This window comes from Apis florea, unplaced genomic scaffold (assembly GCF_048593485.1).
Source record: "Apis florea isolate Af1SG1 unplaced genomic scaffold, ASM4859348v1 contig_3158_pilon, whole genome shotgun sequence".
NCBI classification, from domain to species: Eukaryota; Metazoa; Arthropoda; class Insecta; order Hymenoptera; family Apidae; genus Apis; species Apis florea.
The window spans coordinates 5,927,659-5,953,335 of record NW_028256713.1 but is presented as its reverse complement, the minus strand read 5'-3'; the positions used below and the strand labels follow the sequence as shown (position 1 = coordinate 5,953,335).

Genomic DNA, 25,677 nt, shown 5'->3' with positions numbered 1-25,677 from the left:
CGTCGCAGGGGACGACGAGCCTTCCTTTCCTGCGAGCCTCTCGAGGGAGAACTCGAGTCGAGGGGGAAGAGGGTTGTGATCGAGGGTTTACGCTTCGTCGTTGTCATTCGCAGATTAGCCTCGTCTCTCGGGCTGTATTTTCGGGTTATCAGGGGAGTGTAGAATTTAGTTTTAGTTAGGAGGAAAGGTGAGGTGCGTATACTTTCGATCGTATTCGTCGATTCGGTGGAATTCGGTTTGAATTTTTTTGGGGTGGGGGGTGAGATTGGAAGTGCGTGAAATTCGAAATTGGAAGTAAGTTTTCTCGTGTGAAAGGACACAAAGGTGAAATCGGTAGACTATTACATAAACTCGATTTCTATCATTATTTTTACGAATGAAAAGTAATAAGCAATAAAAGATGGCGGGACACTTTCTGCAACGTCTCTCCACTTCCATTATATAAACTATTGCACAATTCCCCGCCATTCATGGACAGGCATTCAATTTTCTTTTTTTAATTTTACATTTTTCAAATTGTTACGCTCTTTATCCGACCATCACGAAAATGGAACCACTTCTTTCGCCTCGGACGCGGTAATAAAAATTTACGAACTTCCGAGAAAGCTTTCTTGGCATCTCAAACCCATCTCGGCCTCGCTTCTTTGTTCTCCTCGCCGCAACGATTCTCGCCTCACCACACCTTCCTTGGACACGTGCAATCGTCCGCTCGGGACGAACTCCCGACAAACCTCTCCTATGACACCCTGATCCCAAATCGAACTCGACACCGTGCCAATCGATCGTGATAACCCGTCATCAGCCTCTTTCTCAACGTTTCTCGTCAAATTATACGAATAACTCTTTTCAATCGAGCGAGATGGAATATTTTTACATTCGACATCTATCTCGAGATGAAAACGACAATGATTTTTCTTAAAGATTTTAAGACGAAATTGCGTGATTGGAGCAAGATTTCGATAACGAACGAACGTATAGCGTGAAACGCGGTTCTATCGACGAGAGAAAATGATAAACGATGATTTATCGCGTACTGTTGACACACGCAACACCGTTCTGTACGACGGTTCCACGTGTCCAAGACGTTTTCTATTAATAATCCGCGCGTGAGTCACACGCATGATACATTTTTCTCCCGTGGCGGTGTCGCGTCGGGCAAACTCTGTTGGCAAACTCACCCCTTCCCCGATTACTCTGCAACCGGGAGAGCAAAGTAGCGAGTCCATTTTTAAAATCGTTCAGGTCGTAGTATTCGTTGGTATTTTTCGCCACCATCTTTTATCGAAACGAGAGCAAGGTGATGCAATTCGATGTTAGAGATCGGGAAGTTTGATTGATCATTGAGAATGGAAAAGATGTATGACGATTGTTTCTCTGTAACCAATAATTGAAAAAGGACGATTACGAATAAAATGTTAACGCTTCTCCATGTTCTTTGAGAGAAGAGTTATTCAAATAATTTCGTGAATTATATTTCCATTTTCAATATTCAATATTTTTGAAATACGAACATTTTTCCGCTCTGTTGACGAGAAGAGAAAAAAATATGTATCTTATCTCTCGGATACAGAATTCCTCCCTCGTCCCTCGCTTTATTTAATATTCGTCGAAAGTGGCTCGTTATTGGACCATTGAATATTTTTCGCTCGAGTCACGCGGCGTTGGCGTTAAGATCGCCTCTGAAAATCGGGATGCCGTGGAAAATTCACGATTTATTAGCGTCGCTCGATCGATCGATTATTGAATCCGCGGCAGAAAATTTCACGATGCCGAGATAGTTGGTTTAGATTTAGAGAAGACGGTAAAATAAATTTGTTTTCCCCTCCTTCCTTCTGTTTTCAAGTTGAGATCGAGATTTTTCTCTGTTGGTGATTCGTTTCTGATTTTTTTTTTTTACTTGTTCAAGAGGGAACACGTTTGGGAGCGTGTTTTTGGTAAACACGTTTGTGGCTGGACGTTTGTGGAATTTCGTTCGTTTCACGTTGTAAACATCGTGAGACGAAGAAGAAGAAGAAGAAGAAGAAAAAGTTCGAATCTGAACAGAACAGAATTTTTGACAAAGCGTTTTACGATCACGATTTTCATTTATCTTCTTCGTCGAAACGAGAAGGAAATTCCGAAGGATTTACCGATTCTTCCGACGAGGTATGCAATCTCTCGAGTGCACACCTCTCTTTCTCTCTATTCGTTCCACTCGATGGAATAAAAGTCTGAAAATCTAGGTCGCTTTCCGAATTTTTCAAAAATTAAAAAATTATCAACTATACGCTAATAATAACAAATTTTTCGATCATTCAACAAATTCATCTTCTTCGTCACCAACAAAATTACAAAAAGAAAAGAGAAAAAGATTCAGAAAGATTACGTGTTACTACAAAAGGATCTTCCAAATGAAACTTCGTCGTCGAAAGAAAAGAAAAAAAAAAAATAATAATAAGTTGAAAGAACAGCTCGTTCGAAGAGGTCCTCTTACCTTTCACCTGCTGCACAGTGGTGAGCTTCCGTTCCCAAAGATCGTCGAACGGATGCGACGTGGCCGGCTCGAAGTCGCCCGTGTACTGTCTCAAGCCGCCGCTGGTCGTGTAACAGCACGTGCACATGCACGAGTGATATCTCAGTCTCCCTTCGTCCAGGTAGGGATGCGCCAGTGCATCCACCACCGTGATCCTCTTGTCCTGCGGGAAGTTCGTTGAACACGGTCAAAACATGGATCGATAAAGAAAAACTGTGCTCGAAGAAAACGACCGATCTTCTTCTCGACTTTGCTTATCTGTTACGAGGCTGGTTAATTACTATTAGGAAGGAAGTGGGGGAAAAATTGAACTTGGGTATATTTTAGGGGAAAAATTTGGGCGAATTATAATCGTTAATAATAAGTTCGTCTGGAAAATTTCTCAAATTGTTCCAAAGATTACACGTATCCTTGTTTCTTCTTGATTTTTTTGATAAATTTTGTTTTTGCAAACAAGAGGGGAAAGTTTAAGTCTTATTTATTAAGTAGAACATCTCTTTTCTAATAAACTTTTGCTTCCATCCTTTTGCAAACGCTTAAATATATTCTCTCCCCCTCGAGTTCGGGCGCAACAAACTCGAAGATAAATTCAAAGTTTCCACATTTTTCGTGTCGCCTTCGAGTTTTAATCCCCCCTCCCCCCTCCCCTCTTTCCCCTCGAAGCTTCCTCCGACTTTCTCCCGGTCTTTTCCATTCCAGAAACTTCAGATTCTAATTAAACCTCCGCGAATCCTCTCTTGTTTCCCGCTGTAATGCAGGAAGCCACGAAAAAACGTATCGAAACACCCCATTGCAAAGAATCCGCGAAAAGTTTCCAACCTGTTGTATACATATATATACAATTTTGCAATGATGAAACGATTTTACGCCTCGTGTTTTAACTGTTAAAAACAAAGATTCATCGATCGTTATTATATTTCAAACGATTCGTATCGTTTCACGATCGATCCGAATGTTTTCTCGCCCTAACCACGAAACGTATTCGATGGAAAAGTAGGCTGCTGCGTTGGCGTGCAAAGAAGTTGTTCGAACGAAGCCAATAACGGGCGCTCAGACTCTCTTACGTCTTAATTTTAATGGAATTATTGAAATTCTCTGTACATGCCTTTGTTATTTTTACCTCGCGGTACAAATATCGACGTTCGCGACGCGTATGAGCTCTCTCTCTCTCTCTCTCTCTCTCTGATCCTCCTTATTTTTTTTCTCTTTCTTTTTTTTTTTAAGGATGAGAAGGAGAAGACTGTAAAGATTTTATTGCAACTTTAGTTTTATATATATATATTATGTATCTCGAACTATATGTTGGTGTTGGCGAGAATTTTACGATGTCGTGGTCATCGTTCCATTTTTTTTTATTAACTGTGAATATTCCGTTCTTTTTCTTTCTTTCCCTCTCTCTCTCTCTCTTCGTTTGCTTGCTCGAGGAAAAAGATTGCAATTCACGAAGCGTGGTGCAGTTTCGGGTTTGCGGAGGGGATGATTCCGTGTCGTCGATAAGGGTGGTTAAGAAGCGATAAAGCCGGAAACTTGCTTGTTAACCCGCTGTGTAAACGGAAGTTGGCCAGCTCGATGATTAACTTAAGTAAAGAAGCTGACCAACTTTCGGAATTTCTCGAAGAAGATTCGTTTCAAACCGGTATAAATTGACGATTTTCAAAGAGAGAGAGAGAGAGAGAGAGAGAGAGAGAGAGAGAGAGAGAGAGAGAGAGAGAGAGAAGCGAGAAGAAAGTCTGGTTTTAGAAAGCTGAGTTTCGATCTTCGACTCGTGTCTAATCCTTCTAATTGAAAGAAGCGAAATGAGCAAGAAGCGGTCCGTTCAAATCAGATTTCAATTAATGAATTTTTCAATGAAATCTTCTCGGTTTTTATCCTCGGTCGTATCATCGTTAATTTTCAAAATTAATTTGTATTTCTTTTTTAAAATACATCTATAAACGAAACGAGAGATCCGTCATACACAAAATTATTTCCTTCGAGATTAAATTTTTCAGGAGCGAGGAAAAATTTTTTCATCTTGTCTAATATTATTTCCTTCCTATTTCAATCTAAAAACAAAAGCATCAAGCATCGAAAAATATACAGACTCTATATATATATATATTTCGATCTAAAGATCAAAACTTCATCGTTTTCAAGCGATGTCCCAAACAATATCAACAAACAGCCTAACCTTTCTTCGTTTTTTCGATCTAAAAATAAAATCTCCATCGATTCCCCCCAAACTTTTCACACTTTCGAATACCTCTGAAATAATTTTATTCTTATTCTCTAAAAGAAAAAAAACAGACGCTCGTCCCCAAGTTTTCCTCCAAGAAAAAAGGAGAGTGAAATATCCGGAGGAGGAGGGCGGGAAGAAAACTTACAGGATCGAAGACTAGCATCTGGCAGAGCAAATGGACGGCCTCGTGCGTCGCCTGGCTGCTAAGGGTGTAGAGAGCCGTCAACGAGGGTGGCTTGGGCGCGCGCCTCAGCATGTGGGATCTCGCACCCTCGCACGCGAACCTCATGTCCTCGAGGGTTGGCGTGCCCAGCAATTCTGTGATCAGTTCCAGCTGCAAAGCGAATGAAAACGTGCTCCATTTTAAAATATCCGCTCTCCCCTTTCGACGGTGCATCAGGAAAATTTATCTCCCTGCCAATCCTCCATTTCTCTTTTCTTAACGACTCTCCTCCAGACATTTTATCGGAATAAAATTTCGCTTATTTTCTTTTAAATATCGAAGATGCATTAAATTATCGACTCAGAGATATATCTTTCATGGTGCGTTGATGGTGGGGAAGACTTACCTGTTGCACGGGGCTCTGCGCCTGGAAAAGGATCCTGCGACGAAGGAGCTCCCCGAAAATGCAACCGACGCTCCAAACGTCCACGGCGGCCGTGTAGTGTCGCGCCCCCATCAGGATTTCCGGTGCGCGATAATACTGCGTCACCACTTCCTGGGTCATGTGCTTGTTCTGATCCGGCTCCTCGACTCGGGCCAGGCCGAAGTCGCAGATCTGTTCGCCAACAACAACGTGTAATTTTCTCGTTCTCTCGTGTTAAGGAAGAGAGAGACCACCAACTCCTTCCTCCCTTATTCTTTCTTTCTTCCTTCCTCTTACGTGGAATAACGAGCGAGAGAAGGAAGGCTTTGAAAGAAGAGGGTTGAATCTTACCTTCAACACGCAATTGCTGTTCACGAGTAAGTTGCCTGGCTTGATGTCCCTGTGCAGGATTCTGGCCGAGTGAAGGTACTTGAGGCCTGGAAACGGAAAACAAATTCATTGGCTTCCTCCGAGATTCCAAGACTTTTTACCAATCCTTTCGAAGCAAAATCTTGAATTCTTAGATTCCGAGATTCGCAAATTAGAAGAAGAAACTAGTTGTGGGAATCTTTCGAAATTCCTACGTTTTCCGATTTCTGAGGTACCGAATTTCCAGCTTGCTCGATACCCCGCCCAACAACTATCCCCAACTATCCAAATTAAATTTCCGATCCCCGAAAACTCTAAAATTCCCCGATCTTTCCCCCATATGTTTCAAACCCTCTCGAAATTCCTTGGAAAGCTCGGCGCTCGGTAAACCGGAGGCCACGTTCCAAGACGATCAAACTTTGCGGCGGCGAGCCATTATTATCGTTCCTCTAAAACCTGGAAAGACAAGGATCGTTGCTCGCGTCGAAACGCGCGACCTCGATTTTCACGAAATTCCTCCCAGATCGTTAGAGCCCTCTTCACTCCGCTCGGCAAATCTGCATACATTCACCGGAGAGATCCATCCATCGAAGATGTTCTCTCTCCAATCCGCGGCTATTATTCGCTACTTTCGTTCCGAACACGTGTCGTTTCACGCGTTGTTAACCCGATAATCATCGTAGCCAGTTTTTTTCTTACGAACGATGAAGAACCCGTCGATTATTCGTATTTCGTTAAAAAAGGGGAAAGAAGGAATCGAAGGAAAGGCAGAGGATAACTGCTAACTAATTAAGTTAGGTCGATGACGATTCCTCACTCTTGAACATATTTACTGGTTATATTTTTGTTTCGAACACTCGTATCGATTGTAATATAACGCGTTTACGAGTTCGATTATTACGAGCGGATATATGTACTTTCAATATATACTCGTCGTATACGGAATAGAGATTTGAAAATGGATATGTTTTAATAATGGGATGAATGTGCGGTTTGGATTATATATTTGGAAACCAGATTCGTTACTTTTCGCGACAATAATTATCAATTTACGATATTATTGCATTTATTGCCTCCGATTATTATATCTCGGATGCTTTCGATTCGTCGAATAAACGAGTGGAGATACGAATGCGGTGCTCGATCGACGTGCTCCACGATGGCTCGTGGAAACGGGATTAAACGGGATTATTAACATTTTATTGAACGTTGGGATAAGTGGAATAAGTCGGGTCGTGTACCCCTAAGTGTTCGTCAAATCGACGACAAATTGCATCGAAATCGCGGAACGTCCTTGGTCGATGGTAATTTCGCGCGAGCCGAAAACCTGTTTTAAATTGAAATCCGGATCGAGCGAGAAACCTGTCCTTATTATCGGAAGATGGAGGAATAAAGGAAAACAAGAAGAAGGATCCTAGAAGGATGCTTCCGAGATTTTTATATACAATTCCGTTCCTTTCATCTCCACTCGAGAATAACGAACTTCTACGAAATTAATTTTTAACGAGTCTCCTCACGAATTATATCCGTTTACACAGATTTCCAAGCTTTCGAGATTTATACAGTTTTCAGATTTCCAAATTTTCTCTCCATCCTCTATATTTACAAATTTTTTCGATTTAATATCATCGTCATCGATCGAAGGGAAGATCGATTATTGACGCCAAGTTGCAGCGTCGCAGTTTATACAATTTTCACATTCACAAATTTTCTTTCTAAATTTACAAATTTTCCTTCTTTGCATTACTTTCCCAAATTTTCTCTCTAAATTTACAAATATTTCCTTTTTGCATTATAACCATCGATTTAATATCGTCGATTATCAATCGAAAGGAAGATCGATTACTAACGCCAAATTCCAGCTTGGCAATTTATACAATTTTCAGATTTCCAAATTTTCTCTTCATCCTCTAAATTTACAAATTTTCCTTTTTTACATTATTATTTTTATATTTCAATTTAATATCATCGTCATCGATCGAAGAGAAGATCGATTACAGATGCCGAGTTTCAGTTTGGCAATTTATACAATTTTCAGATTTCCAAATTTTCTCTCCATCCTCTAAATTTACAAATTTTTTCGATTTAATATCATCGTCATCGATCGAAGGGAAAGATCGATTACAGATGCCGAGTTTCAGCTTGGCAATTTATACAATTTTCAGATTTCCAAATTTTCTCTCCATCCTCTAAATTTACAAATTTTTTCGATTTAATATCGTCGTCATCGATCGAAGGAAAGATCGATTATTGACGCCAAGTTGCGAGTTGGTATCCATTAAAACCACCCCCTTTCACGAAGTCACATTCTCGCGTTTGAGCTCCCCTTATTGGGGAAACCGCTGGGCGAAACGATACGAAGGCAGATTGAAGGCGGCGATGGCGGCGGAGGGTTGATTTGGGGGCGCGGGTTGAATACAGGACAGATTAGACACCCCTCGAAAGCGCGACTCGAGGCTTTGGGAAAAGGGGTTGACTAACGGGCGACGAGTGTAAACGTTCGTGTAATCCCTTCGAAATGGACACGCGTGTCGGCTGCCGGCAAACATTTCATTTCGGACCGAATCCCACGGCTGCGATAATTATTTCATTGCGAATTTGCGGTCGAATATTAATACGCGGATTTTTCGTTCCGAATATTTCACCAACCAATATATCTGCGATATATAAAAAGTAAATGTTAAAATGTTTAAAATACTTTACAAAGCGTGATATTTAAACAGGGCGTTTGGTTTTAATTCAGGTATTAAGTTCGATAGAGTTTTTTTTTTTTTTTTTTTTTTAATCATACATTTGTTTATGAGTTTACCAATTAAAATTTACGCGCGGTTTGTTGTTCGATATCGGACGAAATTTCCATTCGGGATTGCTTGGTGGAATCTTTTTTTCGGTCATAGCTTTAGGATTAAAATTACAACAACACGATAAATGCGAAAGCAAAACGGGCAATTTAAATTGTTTAGATTTGTAATAATATAAATTTAAAACCGCACGATCAATCAGAAGTTAAATATTGAAAAGAATAATAATAAATTTCAATTTCATCATTGGTAAACTCTTCGACTTGATCGAATATATATATATATTTAAATCGTGTATATTAATTCGGAAGAAACGTTGTATCAAACGTTGTGGATTTATTAATTACACATTACTAATTTTCCACGAATTGAAATTCCGCGGGAAAAGCAGGAACAACAACTTCGTAGGAAGTCCATTTTTAAAACCCAATTAAATCCTCGTAACCCGTTACGTGACCCGAAAATTCCATACTCCATTTGTATTTCCTTATTCTTTTTTTTTCTTTCCTTCCCCCCCCCCCTCTTATTATTCGCATATCGTTGCACATCACGCCATTACACCATTTTATCGTAACGCCATTAACCCAAACTGTTTAATTCTAATCTGCCTCCCTCAACTTTCCCCTCGCAAAATGAATAAAATATCCGCTTGCAAGCGCTCGAAAAAAGCGCCTCTTCGACGAAAAAGATAGGAAAAATATTGTGTTGAAAAATTTGAAATTTAACAACATCCCCCGAGACAGAGAATGACAGGCGATTATCGAATTCTCGCCCTTCCCCTCCCCGCGTCATCCGCCATCGTCAACGCCGTTAAAATGCATTCCGCGGCACGCGTTGTATCGTCCCTTTCTTCCCCCCGCGCATAATTATTTCTCGCGAGAACCGCCCCTCGTCGCGTCTCGTCGAGAAAGAAGGGCGGGGAGAGACGGGGAGCCGCCGATCGAGCGGCCCTTTTTCATTTTCGCGAGCGGGGGGAGGTGGAAAGAATTTGGCGGAGAAAGGGTGAAGGAAAGGAGGAGGGATCGAGGGATGAGGGATCGTTTCGAGAGAGAGAGAGAGAGATGTATCGCGTTTAAGGGAGGGGGAAGCGGGCGAGGGGCTGCAATAAGAGCAGAAACATCGGTGGCAGATGAGTGTGCCGTGAGTCATGCCGCATTCAGACCCCGACTTTTCTCTCTCTCCCCGCAATAAAACTCGGTAATATTACCGGGGTAATCTGCCCCGTGGGTGCGTCCGAATTCGCCCGCCGGTAATTAAAGTCTCTCCTCCTCCTGCCACCCTTTCTTTTCTCTTCCTTTCCACCGACGTGGCGGCGGCTTCCCTCCCCTCGTGTTGATAAATCGAAAGGGTGAAGGATGTCATCGTCGATCCTCTTCTTTCTCCCCTCCCCCCTGGTTGTTTCAATTTCGTTTCCTCGATCTTGGCCCTCCATCATTATCTTTCCATCGACAGAATAATTGTCTCTTTCTTTGTTCGTTCGACAAGTTGCAAAAGGCTATTCGTTTTTACGGGTGTCTCGCGTGAAAATAAATTTCTCTCTCTGTCTCTGGTTGGTCAAAGGGAGCGAGAATCGAATTTTCGCGTCCCTCGTTCGCGCTTTTGAATCTTTTAACACCGTGATTTTTAGGTATCGGCGCTGCTCGCTTCTCGCCGGAGGGTTGAATTTTTCAGCGCGGCCGGCCACGCGCGCCGGTGAATTTTGCTTGTTTCGTTTATTTCTAGATTATTCGATGCATAAATATGTATTCCCCGATGTATTGAAAAAAATTGTTGTCGCGATCGTTCTTTAATTTCGAATGTGGTGAGCGTGCTCCCTTCTCGTGCAACCTGGAACGACTTTCGAATAAAAATTTCGTTCCCTTTGGCCGAGAAAAATTCGACAAGTGTATAAACGAAAAGATCGAGATCGAGAGGAGATTGACACCTGCTGGCTATCAATCATCTTCTTCTCACCGATTCTAGCGATTCATCGAAAATAAAACGGTTTCCTACGAATATATATACAGGGTGTCACCTGTCAAGCGACAGACGTGGCCTTAGCTTTGCGGCTCGAGGACGCGTGGAACTCATTGTTCGTGGTGTTGTTGAGAGAGAGGAAGAAAAAAGGGAAACTTTCGATTCAAAGGCGCGGCAAGAGATGAATTGTTCCGCAAATGCAGGTGTTACGGGGGAATTTTAAGATTGACCTCGTCCCTCTTTTTGTTTCGAGAGGAAAGAATACAGCCGAGGAATCTTCGTTTTATCGGGTTCAAGATTACAATGCCGGCTCGTGCATTATTATTCTTTCCTTCTTTTCCTTCTGTACGATTGCAACTTCTCTTTCAGCGTTTTTTTCTTCCCTCTCTTCCCTGTCAACGTCGTGTTTCTCTTTTTTCCTTTTCGATCATTATGCGACTCTCTTCTTCCGTTTCCATTAATTAATCAATCGACGAGGTGTTCCAAAGAGTTTAAAGAGCGTTTCAGTAATTCAAGAGAGACACCACTTGTGTTTTATCTTTCGTTTTATCGAATCGATCGCACGTATCGTAAGCCTATCGTAAGCCACCCGCGTCACGTCGAATCAGTTACGTTTTAATTATCGGTGTTGTCGCGCGTTCAAAGGACGCGGGATTCCGCGTGGCATTATGCGTGACCGCCGCGAGATAAATGGCGGCGACGGATTAATGTAACGGTGTGATTAATCGAGCACGTGCTCCACGCTGGATTAGACCGTTTTACGGGAGGAAGTTGGCCGCGGTGAAACCAGTTCTAATGGCGGATCCCCAACTTCTCCCTGATTTCATGGCGAGTGGAAAATGGATCGAAGGCTGGGAAATTGAAAATTATTCAGGCGAAAGAAGCTTGTGCCTGGTTCGATAGATGGAGAATTAACGGCTCCTTACTTTTTTGCATCCTTCTCATCGAAGCTGTTGCTTCGATCTTTCGCTTCTTGAAGAATAACGCGAAGAAAAAGAAGAAGAAGAAGAAGAAGAAGAAAAGTATTCTAAAATTTTTACAACAGTTTGTAATTGCGATCGATTTTTCGGTAATATGAATTAAATTCTCGAGGGATTACGGATCTCTTGCAGAGAGTATATTTGAAAGAAAAGGAAGAAAAGGTTTCTCGTTCGCTGAAGATAAATTTTTCAAAGGATACTCAACCTTCCTTCGAAACGAAGTTTTGAGAAATTTCATCGCGCGCGTTGAAAAAATTTGTCGACCCTCCACACACGGATATATTTATAGAGAGCGATATTTCCACCGGCGTGAAAATAGGTTCTTTACATAGGGAGGTTCGTCGACCTATTTGCAACGCGACCTTTAACCACGATTAATAAACCCGGAGGACCTCGGATCGGACCGGGGGAAAACCTTGAAAAGAGCAAAATAATTAACCTGTCAACGGTTCAGGATTTATATCAAGCTTCCACGTCCACGTGGATACACGGAAAATCTTAAAAATTCACCACCAGTTCTTCATCAATTTTTCGATTTTCTTCTTGTCTTGCGTTTGAACTCGTGAAACTCGTTTGTGCGATCTAAAGATAAAATTCAAGTTTTAACTTAAGCACTTTTCTCTCTTAAATTCGAATTCAAATTCGAAACAATATCGATCCGTTCGGAAATTTCGTGCACAATCATCGAGATTGTTCTTCGATATCGATAAATTCGAGCGACTTCGAGAGAGAGAGAGAGAGAGGGAATGAGTTATCGGCGCGATGCTTCTCTCTTTGTTTACAACGTAATTCTGGCGAGATTGCGCGCGAGTTTCAAAATTAACCGCAAGGCCAACGGAGAGGCGATTCAACGACGACAATGACGAGGATGACGACGGTCGAGGCCAAGATCCACGAACCTCGAGTATCGAACTCGATTTGTCCTTTTGAATTACTCGAGTCGATTGGATGATAATACGTTTCGTGATTCCATCGAGACGAAAATCAGTTACGCTTATCGTGAAATACGATACACTGCACGAGCCTGCGATCACTGGACTCGATGCAAAAATCAAATTTTTACGATCAAGTGTACACACTTTGTATGTGTGTGTACACAGATGCACGAAAATGACAAGTAAATCTGTATTGTTAATTAAATCCCTTGAAGAATCAAAAAAACTCGATAAACTCGAGTGAAAAATATTATTACAAGTGTCGTAATAGCAACACTTTTAAGAATCGTTCTTCCGTAATAATAGTCTCTAATATCGATCCTTTTCTACCTTGAGCTAAAAATAAATTGAAAAAAAAAAAAAAAAGAAAAAAACAGAATCCAATCTCCTATTCAACTTTCGTTCGAGCCAAGAACAGCTCGCGGAATTCTTCATCTCCTCCTCCTCTCCATCGATCGGGAAACAAAAAACCACCCTTCTCTATTACCCTTTACGATATCAAGACGTCGTAACCGCAATTCCAATCACCAGAGACACCACCACCTCCCCCTCCCTCCTCCTCCTCCCCCCAACTCTGTCGTAAACGCGAGGAGAGAGACAGAGAGAGAGAGAGAGAGAGAGAGAGAGAGAGAGAGCCATCCACGACACGTCGAAGCGATTTCGGTCGTGCGAGGCGTGTTTCTCGATATTGGAAGAGAGAAATCGACACTGGATATGGATACACACAGGATTTTTATTGCCAAATGTTCAGCTCTTATTGCTGATCTTTTCTCCTCGACTCCATCTCGATCTTTCGAGAACATTCTTCTAGCTGAGAAGAAGAGTTTCTTTATTGGAACTTGGGGGGGAAAAAAAAAAAAAAAGAAATATCCTTCGACGTATACCTCTCCCAGAAACGATGATCGTCAACAGGAAGAGATTAATTTCTTCAATTTCTAGAACCGGAGAAGAGTAGAAGAGGGGATGAATCTTTCTTCTTCTCTCCGCGGGTTCATCGCACCCGCCTCGATTCTTCCCCCCCGAAGTCATATCGCGCCGAAAGTCAAGGACGAAGGACCGGCCCCCGCCGTGTCAACACGCCAAGGTCATCGCTCACCTTCCTCCCACTCGTCCACCGTCCCCCCTCCAAGTCTTGTCGCACCTGTTGTCCATCCCCTCCTTCGATCGATTTCCATAGTCCACCTCCTCCCTTTCTCCTCGTTCTTTCGATAAGTTCATTTACAATCGTTCTCGAACGATAATTCAAAATTTGGGGGAGGAAGTTTGAGAAGAGGAGAAGAGGAAGAATGAGTTGTACGTAAGGGTGTAGGTAAGTTGTCGAATCGTCTTTCGAGCGCAAAAGTGTTGGTGTACAATGCGGTTAATTTCGCTTAACCTGAATTATAGAAAATGGTTGGCTGCAATTTCGCTAATGCTCCTCATTAATCCGGGGGTATTCATCATCTCTATTATGCCTGCTACACGTTCGAGCTGTGTGTGTACACGGAAACTGAAAACTATTTGCCGGCTAAAATTCAACAACGTTGACTCCGCGGCTTCAATACAAACTCTCTCTCTCTCTCTCTCTCTACACTCCTCCCCTCCCTTCACGATAATGGAAGCTCGAATCTATAAGCGGAATAGAGAGCTCTATTGTTGTTTCACACCTCTTTGTTATGACCGCGCGACTAATGGGTCTATTAAATATTCGTTTATTGTTGATCGACGAGCGACACGAGGGAAAGGCAACGTGATCTTTCTTTTTCTTTTTAAAATCTTCGATGCATCCTCTAACGATCAATTTCTGAATTTCAGGAGTGAGAAAATCTTGGAAGATACGAGTTACGCTCGAATCTCAACTTAAAGATTACTCTAAAGATTGGTCTGGCTGTCGCGCTGAAATTAAAATTATGAAATATTTGCCAAGTTGGGATAACAGTGGTCGAGTGGTAAATACCAAAGTTATTGTTCACGGAAGAAGTTGAAGGCTAAATAAAAAAGGGAAGGATAACCCAGCAGGAAAATATATATATACTTTGTCACTTTGAAAATTTTCTTTACAGATCAATTATCCATAGAAGAAAAATAATAAAAAAATAGTCGTCGTTCACGAAAGAAGGCTAAATAAAAAAAAGAAAGGATATAATAATAATAATAATAATAATAAACATATAAGAAAAATTTTTGTTACGGATCAATTACTAATACAAAAAAAAAAAAAAATCCACGATACAGTTAAAAATCGCTTTTATATATCCTCTGTTTTACATACATCGGCCGACACGAAATTCGAAAACTGTAAAAAAACTCACCGTATAAGAATTCTCTGCATAAATCGTTCCATAAATTTCAATAAAAGTCACGGGGCCGAGAAAAAAAACCGGTTCAAAAGTCCCATTCCGCTCGCGGAACGAAACAAATATCTGGAAATAAATCCAGGCCGAGTCCAGGCTCGTAATCCGGTTGCAAAATCTTAGGTGTATCGTGGGATTGAAACAAGCCCACGAGGGACGATTGAAAATTGAATTTTCTCGGAGGATGATGGAGGCGTTCTCCTTTACACATCTCCGTGTATTATGTCCCGTTGCGCATCGACAGCTGCGACGACGCGCTATTTATGCTTTCTGGCCTACATCCCTTTAACAGTGTATGTGCGTGCGCGCGTGTGTGTATAATATACGTAACGGATTCACGCGATGAAATTCGCGCGTTCGATCGAACATCGCCTGTTTTTGGTGGAAAGAAGAAACCTTTTAAAGGCGTCGAAACTGAGCCAACGAAAGTTTTTATTATTGTTCTGCGAATTTGTGCTCAATTTTTTACACGGTTTGCAGAGCTTTTGGAAGCTTTGAAACGATAAATGGATAAATAAATACATTATCATTCTTTATCTCTCTCTCGGAAACGGAAGATGCGATGTAAAAATTGACGAAGAAGAATTCCATTGCCATTTTTCCCGGTTTAATTTTAAATATAGGAAGGTAGGCAGAAATAAAACGGGGAAAGAGAGAGAATGGAAAGTTGATTCGATATCGTGTTATCGAATCGAGTGTCGAACGAAACGGCTTTATTATTTGCTGAATACGAATGCACACATATCAGATGGTCGAACGGGGCGAAATAAAGAGCAATCGTGTTCGTAGAACGTGTCGAGGCACGCGGGATGCATTGGAAAAAAAGAGGGGAGAGAGAGAGAGAGAGAGAGAGAGAGAGAGAGAGGAAAAAGGAAGGGACGAAAAAAGCCAATAAAAACCAGGTCGACCCATAAAAGTCGATCCGGACACGTGAACAGGGAATAATTCAATGTTAACACGTCCACGTGGTGGAGAGCGCTATTCGCGAATATAATCCTCGATATTTGTTTAATTCGATCCGTTTAATTAACCCCCCTCCCCCTTGCTAATGAAATTTAACCCTGTTACACGTGTGTCTATCTATATCTCGTTTTCATCCTCGTGCATAGGATAATTCTTGCTTTCAATTATTCTTCCTGTATGCTCGTTCTTCTCCAAATTCTTCCCTTCCTTTGTTTTCGATTTTCGAAAGCTTTGAAATCGAAACGTTTTTCTAGAAACGTTGAATTTATTTATAAATCGTATTCAACACTCGAACGTGATATTTCTTTAAATGTTAACAAAAGAAAAAAAAAAAAAAAAGCTTTGGAAGCTTTTACAAAAGCTTTCACATATTCTCCGTGATACTGCTTCATCGTTGTGCACGAAGAAAAGAGACGTATAAATTTTTTTGGAACGGGAATATAAATCAAGCTTGTGTAAAATTGTTGCTCGAATTAATGGGTTTCGACTCGACTCGGAATATTCTCCCTATTCGGTTCTCGATTCTTCGCGTATATTCTATACATCGATGCAAACCACTCGCAAGTGGAATACTCCGTCACGAATCAGACACGTGTCCGTGATCAACTTCGTGTCGATGATCGTTGGATTAGCCAGCGGCAGGATGATTCCTTTTTTCCCCTTCTTCTTCCAATCTTCTCATAGCAAAAACCAGCTAATTCGACTCGCTTCGTTTCGATTAGTTATAAATCTTTTATTAACGAGACTTGAGAAGTTCAAGAAGAAAAAAAAGAAAAAAGAAAAAACGAAGACTCCTCTTCCTTTATTAAATCACAATTGAACGTCTCCAATATTTTCTTCAACGATTCGAAAGTGTTGCCAAATTTTCAAATTCCAAATGTATTGAATTTATCGATTTTTCGAAACAACTTTGAGAATCAATCTTCTCCGTATTCGATCTTCCCTCGATTAAATAACAATTTCTCGAATCGAGCTAACACGTTGGGGGATCACGAATAAAATCCGCTGCATTATTTCGCGCTTGCCGGATGGCGGCCGTTGAAAGGCCGCGTTACTATTGCCAAGTTTTGTCGCCGCACTTTGGCGGAGGGGAAAGAAAAAAGGAAAGAAAACAAAGGCTCAAACGTTAATCTCGTTTCTTGGCTGCTTTCACGAGGGTCGAATATCGCGATCTTGTTTGAGAAAAGTTGAGGCTCGGCTTAATTAAAGAAGCGGGGAAATACGAGAGAATGGAGAGGGGGAGAATTTTTCGCGGTTGAAAATACGCGAAGACGAAACCATTAGACGCAACGTTGCTCAAAAGCTTGGCAATTCGTGCGAATGGACGGAGGAATGCGTTTGGATGGGTCACTTTTTCGTATTAAAATTCTTTATTGATGAATTCTACGAGGTATAAAGGTTGTCGTTGAGAAGACGATTATGCAAATTACGTAGTTTTGGATGCTGGTGGAATACCAGAACCAAATGAAATTGCAATGTGGAGATTATTACGAAGCGACATTGTTTCCGTATGAAAAATCAAATGATATCCCGATAATAGCATTGAATTAATACACAAACATTCGACGAAGGTTAATATTGATTCGCTTGCTCGAAGAGTTGAGAGTATTGTATATGTTTGAAAAAAAATTTAGGCGACAAATGTAAATACGAATAATTTTCTACGTTGCTTGTTCTTTGAAATCTTTGCAATTTTACAACAGTTGTGCACGTTTACATTTAATTTAAATGTTCGAGACAATACGCGTTGGGATCCAAACAAAGGAGCGGTAAATGGAGTATAATTTGTTTAATTAGAAAGTCCTTTATACGCGTTACAAAGCTCTGAAAAGCTGAGACGGAGACACACAGACAGAGAGAGAGAGAGAAAGAGAAAATTCTGTCCTCGCGAAAGATTTAATCCTTTTAAGTTTATACGAGGGCAAGTTGATTCTACGTATTAAAGAAAATTAACTTGGGGCAGCACGTTTATTCAACGTGTTGTTATTCAAAACAAGCACATTGTTTTGAACACATGCAACTATCCCCGCCAATTTCACTTTCGATCGATTCATTTTTACATTCTCGTCAAAAAACAGATGATCTCGAAACGATCTGTTACGTTCAATAAATACTCCAATATTAACATTGATATTACTATATATATACACAAACAAATCAACAACGACAAATCGAAACGAAGAACGCTTTACTTAATTTAACTAATCTCCCGAAATACTTCGAACCAAATACAATACCACAAGTCGAGTCGTTTATTTCGTACGAACGATACGTAGAAACGATTCTTTTATATATATATATTCATAGAAACAAATACAACAACGAAACACGATCATCGAAGAAGCCAAGAACGCTTTACTTAATTTACAACTTTACCCATAAAATACCGACTCGCTCAAATTCTCCTATATTAATCTTCCCAAGAGCCCGAAATACCCCTCCTTTTCCGAACACAATACCACACGTCGAATCGCTTATTTCCTCCGCGGTTCACCTCAAACACCCGCCATAAACCTTTCCACAAACGATAAAAATGAAAAGAGACGAGATCGAGGCGAACGAAAACGCCTCGAAACTGCCCACTCGCATCCTCGAAAACGAGAAAACACTCTCTTTTCCTCTTTTAGAGGACGACAAGTTGTGGAAACAGGAGAGAGAGAGAGAGAGAGAGAGCACTGTATCAGGTCACAAAGATCGGCCGTTAATTAAAACATCAGAGAGAGAGAGAGAGAGAGAGAGGAGAGGAGATGGAAAGCGCGTCTGGAGAGGAGAGGAAGAAGAGCGAAGGAGGTTAAGCGAAGCTGAGGAGAATCCGCGGCGAGCAACCGACCGGATGACGGGGTCTGGGGTCACGGATGGGCGGTGGCAGGACTGGTTTCGGACCAGTCAAGAGGAGAAGAGCAACTCTGCTCCTCTATCTGTCCGTTTTACGCGCCACCTTCTACCGGGTGGGAAGAAACGATCGTGAGAACATGGAGCATCGTTTCGAAAAGAGGAGGAGAATCGTTCCGTTCCATTTTTGATTCCCGGCTTTTGTAACTTGGTTCTCTTTCTCTCAAGAGAGAAATGTTTTTCCACCGTTCGCTGAAACGATGAAATTGATATCTCATTTTAACAATTCCTTGTCGATGAAAAAAAAAGGAAATTCTAATTCCTTGTCTGGATTTTCGTGAAATATCCAATTCCACTTGACACGCAACGCGACAAGAACGAAAAGGGAGAATCGGTATGCTGACAAGCGTCGCGATAAATTATATTTTCCTCCCTCGACTGGAATTATTGAACAGCCTCGACCAGGGATTTCTCTTCGTTTCAGAAGTAATTCGTAAACTCGAAGAAAAAGAAGAAGAAGAAGAAGAAGAAATTGTGAGAGACAAGAGGGAATAAGCGTTTCTATTCGAAATTAAATGTTTCGTTCGCCGAATCTCTTCCTTTTTTCCAATCCTCTCTCGAAAAAAAGAGGAGGAGAAGAATATTATATATTCGAGATGTATTCCTCTTGTGACTCGACACAGCTGTTCGATTGATGTTGCGGAAGTTGGAGGGTGATCGAAGGCATCCGCCTACGCCACTTCCACCCTGTACTTTTGATGAATCGATGTCGAGGAAATTATATCTAGAGCCGGGGTGGTTAAAGTCGTGATCGCCTCGTTCGATAATTCAACTTACACGCGGGGTTGTAGAAAGTTGAATCCTCCCCGGGAATTAATTTATGATAATTGGAAGGAATGGTTGTGGATCGAAGAATAAACGGAAGGGAGAGGGAAGGGAAGCGCTCGATTAAAATTTAATCGAGATCGGCCAAATATGACGATTCTCCTCCCCTGTTCAACTCTGATTGACCGATGATGACCGGTAATTCGTCGTTAATTTCGATTATGAAACGATAAATTTGAATTTCGAGCCATGAAATTTAGATTAAATGGAAATGAAATTCGCTGGGGAGCAGGTAATTGATAGAGGTGATTTGGAGTGAATAAACAATAAGCGGATGGAAGGAGGGGGGAGGGTAGCCAGCAGGAGGTTGAAAAATTGAAGATAAACTTGGAAATATCGTTCCTCTATATCAATCTTGTAAAATGTTCGCCGTTGACGACTAGCAAAAATGTTTCATCGCACATTGGAATACGAAAGGGATAAATTATGGAAATTATTATGCAAACAAGTTGAAACAGACACTAAATATTCCTTGTTTCGATCTTGGATAAATTCGAATCGAGTCAAAAATTACGTAATATTTTTATCGACGTACAAATTTATTTTCCAAAGAGTTGAAGATATTAAAATAATTCAAGAGTCTAAAGTGATTAAAAAAAGAAAAAATTCAAATTTTCAAAAAAAAAAAAAATCCTCGTCGAAAGGATCCGAAACATCATCGTCCCTTCCCCTCCCCTCCTCTTTTTGCTCGTTCTTTCTCGAGTAAACAGCTTCCCAAGGTGGAGGAGAGCTTAGAGAGAAATGTTGGAAATCGCATTAGGAGTGAAAATTAATGCAAATCTTATAAGAGCGTAATTAACCCGCGAGGAAGTGTCCTGTTCACGATGTCCCCGTTGTAACGTGTTTCAGCTTTGTTATCTTGGCGATGTACTCTCTTGTTGTTACCCTCTCTTTCGGCTAATCTTTTTTCCCCTCCTCCCTTCTTCCTCGTGTCTCGAATTAATCTTCCGGCTCTCTCCAGTTTCCATCCGTTTCCATGCCACGCACGCCTTTTCTGGACACCGTCACCTGTTCCAATCCCTGGTCTCCTCTTCTTTTTTTCCCCCTCCCCGAATCGATTTTAAAACGCGAGTAACAATTTATCCTATAAATTGTAAACTAATTTACAATTTGCTTCAATTCTTCAAAACAGGTTCATTCGATCAATTAATTTTTTAATTCATTGGTATTATTCGTATTATGACAATAATCGAGACACGATTGAATATGAGGAATTACAAATATCACGCACGAAAAAGGAAGAGCATTGATTAAATTTAACGTTCGAGGAAAGGAAGAGAGTTACTTCGTTTGTTGAAAAGAAAAAAAGAAAAAGGGAGGGATGAAGCATCTTCATCGAAAGGATAATCATCCCTCTCCATCCTTTTCGGGAGGGTGGAGAAATGTATCCTTTGTATTCCGATTTCTGCGCGTCTTGCACCAGTGACAAATTACCCTCGAAAACTAGCGGTCGAAAGAGAAACAAAACTATAGACACGAGATGATGTATTAACGCGTCGACTTTCCATACCGCGAAGGGTGTTCCACCCTCGTGTCGTTCACTCTCTTTGACGAATTAATTTCGACGACACTGTGACCACACATGTTAACGATGCCCTGGTTTCTGTTCTTTTTTTTTTCCTTCCTTCCTTTTTTTTTTTTTTGCTCGCAATTGCGACTAGATTCGACGATGCTTGAAAATGAGAGAGAGAGAGAGAGAGAGAGAGAGAGAGAGAATTTCTTGTTTCTCCCGTGGAAATTGGAAGGCAAGCTTTGTTTTATTCGTCCATGCTTTCGCGCGAGAATATTTATTTTGAAGATCTTTGAGACCGTTGTTCTTGGCGCGTTATATTCGCTTTTGTGTATTTTGGTTTGGCTTCGAAAGATTATTATCGATCCTAATTTAACGAAAGTATTTGTGGAGTATTAAGAGAATTTATATATTTATACATAAAAATCGTCGACACATTTTTAATTCTTATCTTCAATAAGAAGCGCAATAACACTTTTCATCGTGGCAACGTGACACGTCGATTTTCTCAGCGACGTACACTTTTTCTTTTTTTTTTTTTTTTTTTTTGCTCATCGAAACGACCAGTCGAGGGAATAGAACGCGCGTATCCCACGATGCTTCCTTCCCTCTCTTTCGCGACCCTCCTGCTGCTGTTCGACGACGATTTCGTTTCACTCGAGTGCCACGGACAGCTCTCGTAAAGAGGATCGATCGCGTAAAACCTGGGCCCTCTCCCCCATTTCGGTCTTTCCACCCTTTGGTGAAACTTTTCGATCGATGGCGAATATTGCACAACGTTTTAACATTTTGTCGCTTTGCAATTTTCTCCACCCGATTGGGATAGTCGACGATCGACGAGCGATATACACTTTGTTAATCTTGAACGAGCTTTTCGATTCCCTTTCTTGGAATATAATTAATTTCGATTGGGGTCTTTCGTTGGGAATATACATTTTGGCATATTTATGAGAATGTAAATAGAAGATGTTCGGTTAAGTAAGTGGAATCGATAATAAAATATCCAGAAGTAAAAATACTCGTTGTCTAATTTACTTTAAAATTCTCTATTCGATTAAAGTGTATTAAAATTGGGAAAACTTTGAACGGTTGTAGCTTCGAAGATAGCGACTTCCGGTGGGCGAATGAAAGATCGTTAGAAGCGCGGGATCTTGCCCTTTAAAATGCTTTCTCGATTGTCTCGATACGACTTCCGGTTCCCGAGATATCGTCGTGTAAAGAAAAGATAATTTTTTAGCTCGCTTCAGCTCGAAGAGTCCTGTTAAAAACCGAATTAAAATTAGAAAAAAATTTGAATCGCTATAACTCCGGGGATAATAACTTCCGGTCAATGAACGAGAGCTCGTTAGAAGCGCTGAACTGTGTCCTTTAAAACGCATTTTTATTTATCCCGATACGACTTCCGGTTCCCGAGATATCGTCGTGTGAAGGAAAGGGTAATTTCTGATCGTTTATTATCCCCGTCCTTGTCGCTTACTCGGACCTCTCGCTCGCACCTAGCCTCGCCGACCTATCCCAAATTGCAGACAAGCGACAGACGGGATTCCTAGAAAAACGTATTACGCATTTCCAGGAAAAATATCTAGGCCACTAGGTCGCATTCATAATACACGCGCTATGTTAAGCGTTATGGAAACTTTGAATCGTTGTATCTCGGTAACGGATCGAGATATCGGGATAAAACAAAAAGCGATTTAAATGGTAGAATTTTCTCTACTCTCCGACTCGGTTTCGACGACAACATTTTTAATTTTTCCTCGAGTTTCTTTTTTTCTTTTACAAAAGTTTAATTTTCATTCGTGAGTTTGCGTGATTTATCAGTGCTTTATCGTTGACGATATAAAGTATATGGATAATTTAAGCGTTTCTTTTTTTTTTTTTTTTTTTTTTTTACGATTTTAAAATTACAATTCGTATAGAACAATCGGATGAATTTTTCTAATTTATTTGGAATTACGCGTTTTGTTATCAAAATTTGTTATCGAAATTCAAATGATTAGGGACGAGTCTTTCGTATTTTTCTGAAACTTATAAGAAAATTAAATTGAAAGTGATTGAAAGTCATGTAAAAGGATTAAATTAATCCCCATTTCTCTAGCAAGAGATTAATCGGAGCAATCTAATTTTACTCCATACTCGTCAGACAAATTTTCGGTTGCTCTTTGTTATGCGTTTGTTAAACGGCACATTGAATCTGCGCGTCCCAGATTTCTCGTCTCTTTGTTCAGGAAGCGTGGACTCCGTTCTCAAAAATCGTGACTCGCGAGTCAGCTTTTGTATAATAAAATCCCGCGAAAAATTTCGAGGGATGCTCGATTCTTGCCACATCGAAATAATATTTTCCAAATACAGGATTAACGTGTCTCACGTATTCTGACACGCAAAACGATAATCAGAAATCGTGGAATACCCTTTTTAATCAATAATTCTTATCGATAAAATTCCATATTTCTCGATCGACAAAAATTATCGAATCAAACCATTGTTTCGCAATCATCGATAATGATTTTCCAAATATCATAAACGAGCATTCCTCCTTAAAAAAAAAAAAGAAGAAGAAGAAGTAGAAAACAATATCCACAACATCAAACATTCCTCCCTCGCCATTAAGCGTCGTAAATATTCGTCACCCTTACGCGTCTCCATAATTATTATTACACGACGTTCCTTCGTCGAAAATTCCGCGCTCGCGACGCGTGTTCCCCGTTATTTGCATATCTCTGCGCGGGGACGGATGAAAAGAGGAAGAGAAAGAGTGGCGCGACCCGATAAAGGGGCTGCCGGGGTGAGGAGGAATGGGGATGGAGAAAAGAATCACGACCGCTTTAAAATAAGATTTTTCCTTTTTTTCTTTTTTTTTCTTTTTTTTTTTAATGCTTTTTCGAGCTTCCGCTTTGAGAAAAGAGACGGTCACAGGTTTAATTAACTCGGGATTCTTGAGCGACCGGGCGACGACGACAAAGTTGGAGGAAGGGGGAGGATGGGGCAGACTTTTTCAAAATAATTACGGGCGACGATTTCGCTTGAAGAGGGGGGGGGGATGCGCGTCCTCCCGCTTCTCTATGCTCTGTCGATCGATTTGAGAAATTACCACGTTTGAGAAGGTGTTGAGCAGAGAGATTTCTTTTTTTCTTTTTTACTGATCCATTTCCAGTACAAGTTTGTGTTATATAAATGATTAATAATGCAGAAGAAAAATGTAGAGTGGTAAATACGTTGGATATAATTGTATTAATGCCTCTGATATTTTAAGTACGTTAGAGTGGAGATTTCTTTTTTTGCTAATCCATTTTGCAAGTTTGTGTTTAATTGTAAATCGTAAATGATTAATGATGCAAAAGAAAAGCATAAATACGTTGATAAATACGTTGGATTGAAATTGTATTAATACCTCTGACATTTTAAGAACATTAGGGCGGAGATTTCCTTTTTTAATAATCCAAGTTTGTGTTATATAAATGATTAATAATGCAGAAGAAAAGTGTAGTGTAGATTGGTAAATACGTTGGATACGATTGTATTAATACCTCTGACATTTTAAGCACATTAATTGTGAATCGTGAATGATTCGTGGAAAACGATTAATAATTCAAAAGAAACGTGTAGCGGGAACAACTGTATTAATACCTCTGATATTAGAAAAGTCTTTATGGGGAGGGAGGTTGAAACTCTTCGAAATGCTTCTAAAGTTACGCGGTTAATGACGTTAATAGAGAGTTCATGGAACTCTCTTACGGCAATATACGTAACCCGCATACATATGTAATACGTCTTTCTGGGGAACATTTCTCTTAACAGTTCGTCGAAAACTATCGAGAACTACTACTGCGTCTCTCGTACTCACCCTTGAACGCCTCATCCTCCTTAATCATACGCGTGTGCGTCTATTCTATTCATAGATATCCTATGTATAGATATTGGAAAGATCAGACTATGTACGTTTGGATTTTATTTCACTTATTATACTTATTTCTGTGATTTTAGAATTTACAATCGTCGAATATCGCATTATTTTGGATAATCATCGACAATTCATCCTCGCGATATTTCCACGAGTTTCTTACTAAGGAAAAGAAGATCTACTTTACAAGAGAATTAAGCACGGAATGGCTAGTTCTTCTCGTTTCATAAGCGGAGCCGCGCAATCGATCGGCAATCGCGCGAGCAGAAATGAACTTCACGCTTGACTTGCAGATCGTTCCGACGATTTTCCATCGTGATAGGAAAGTATGTCGCGCAAACAGCCTCTACTGCTGCTACTAAGCCTCGATGAATAATCCACCAAGTGGATCGAAAACATTTGTTTCGTCGACTCGAAAGTAGATCCCACCGACGAGATGTTGCTCTAAAAATCTTGCTAAGCTCGCTTTATAATTTTATATTTGGAAACTTGGTTTTCCAGAAGAATAAATATCCTCCAAAAAAAAAAAAAAAAAAAATATATAAAATTCGTACGTGAAAAATTAGCTTCGACCAGCTCCTCGACAGACTTGCGTCGTTTTTTAAGACACCAAGGGTGAAATTCGAGGCTCCGGTTAAGAGTCGGGTAACAACAAGAGTCTGAACGAGGCAGAAGAAGAAAAGAAGAAGGAAAAGAGTAGCTTGACAAGAATTCTTATATATATATATATATATATACAAAGTGGAGAGAGGAACCGACGAAAAATTAGCGTCTTATTAGGGTGAGCACGGTGAAATCGAGTGGAAAGGAGAACGAGACCGTGACTCGTCAGACGCACAAGGTCAGAGAACGTGAGAGATGGGCAGAGCGTAATTCGACGAACAGTCGAAGTCGT

The 25,677-nt window shown here is 40.6% G+C and overlaps 1 protein-coding gene across 4 annotated transcripts in view; it reads right to left on the bottom strand.

Annotated features, from left to right (window-relative positions):
- nmo (serine/threonine-protein kinase nemo) overlaps window positions 1-25,677 on the bottom strand; it is a 181,859-nt gene that overhangs the window by 19,100 nt on the left and 137,082 nt on the right. For all 4 annotated transcript variants that reach the window (XR_015292417.1, XM_086909601.1, XM_086909602.1 and 1 more), the window contains exons 5-8: window positions 5,669-5,754; window positions 5,300-5,509; window positions 4,876-5,064; window positions 2,474-2,675 (exon numbers count right to left, since the gene is read on the bottom strand). Coding sequence is in view for 3 of the 4 variants with exons in the window: in XM_086909601.1 (XP_086765727.1) it covers window positions 2,474-2,675; window positions 4,876-5,064; window positions 5,300-5,509; window positions 5,669-5,754 (687 nt within the window). In the remaining variant the exon portion in view is untranslated. The remainder of the gene's footprint in view (window positions 1-2,473; window positions 2,676-4,875; window positions 5,065-5,299; window positions 5,510-5,668; window positions 5,755-25,677) is intronic.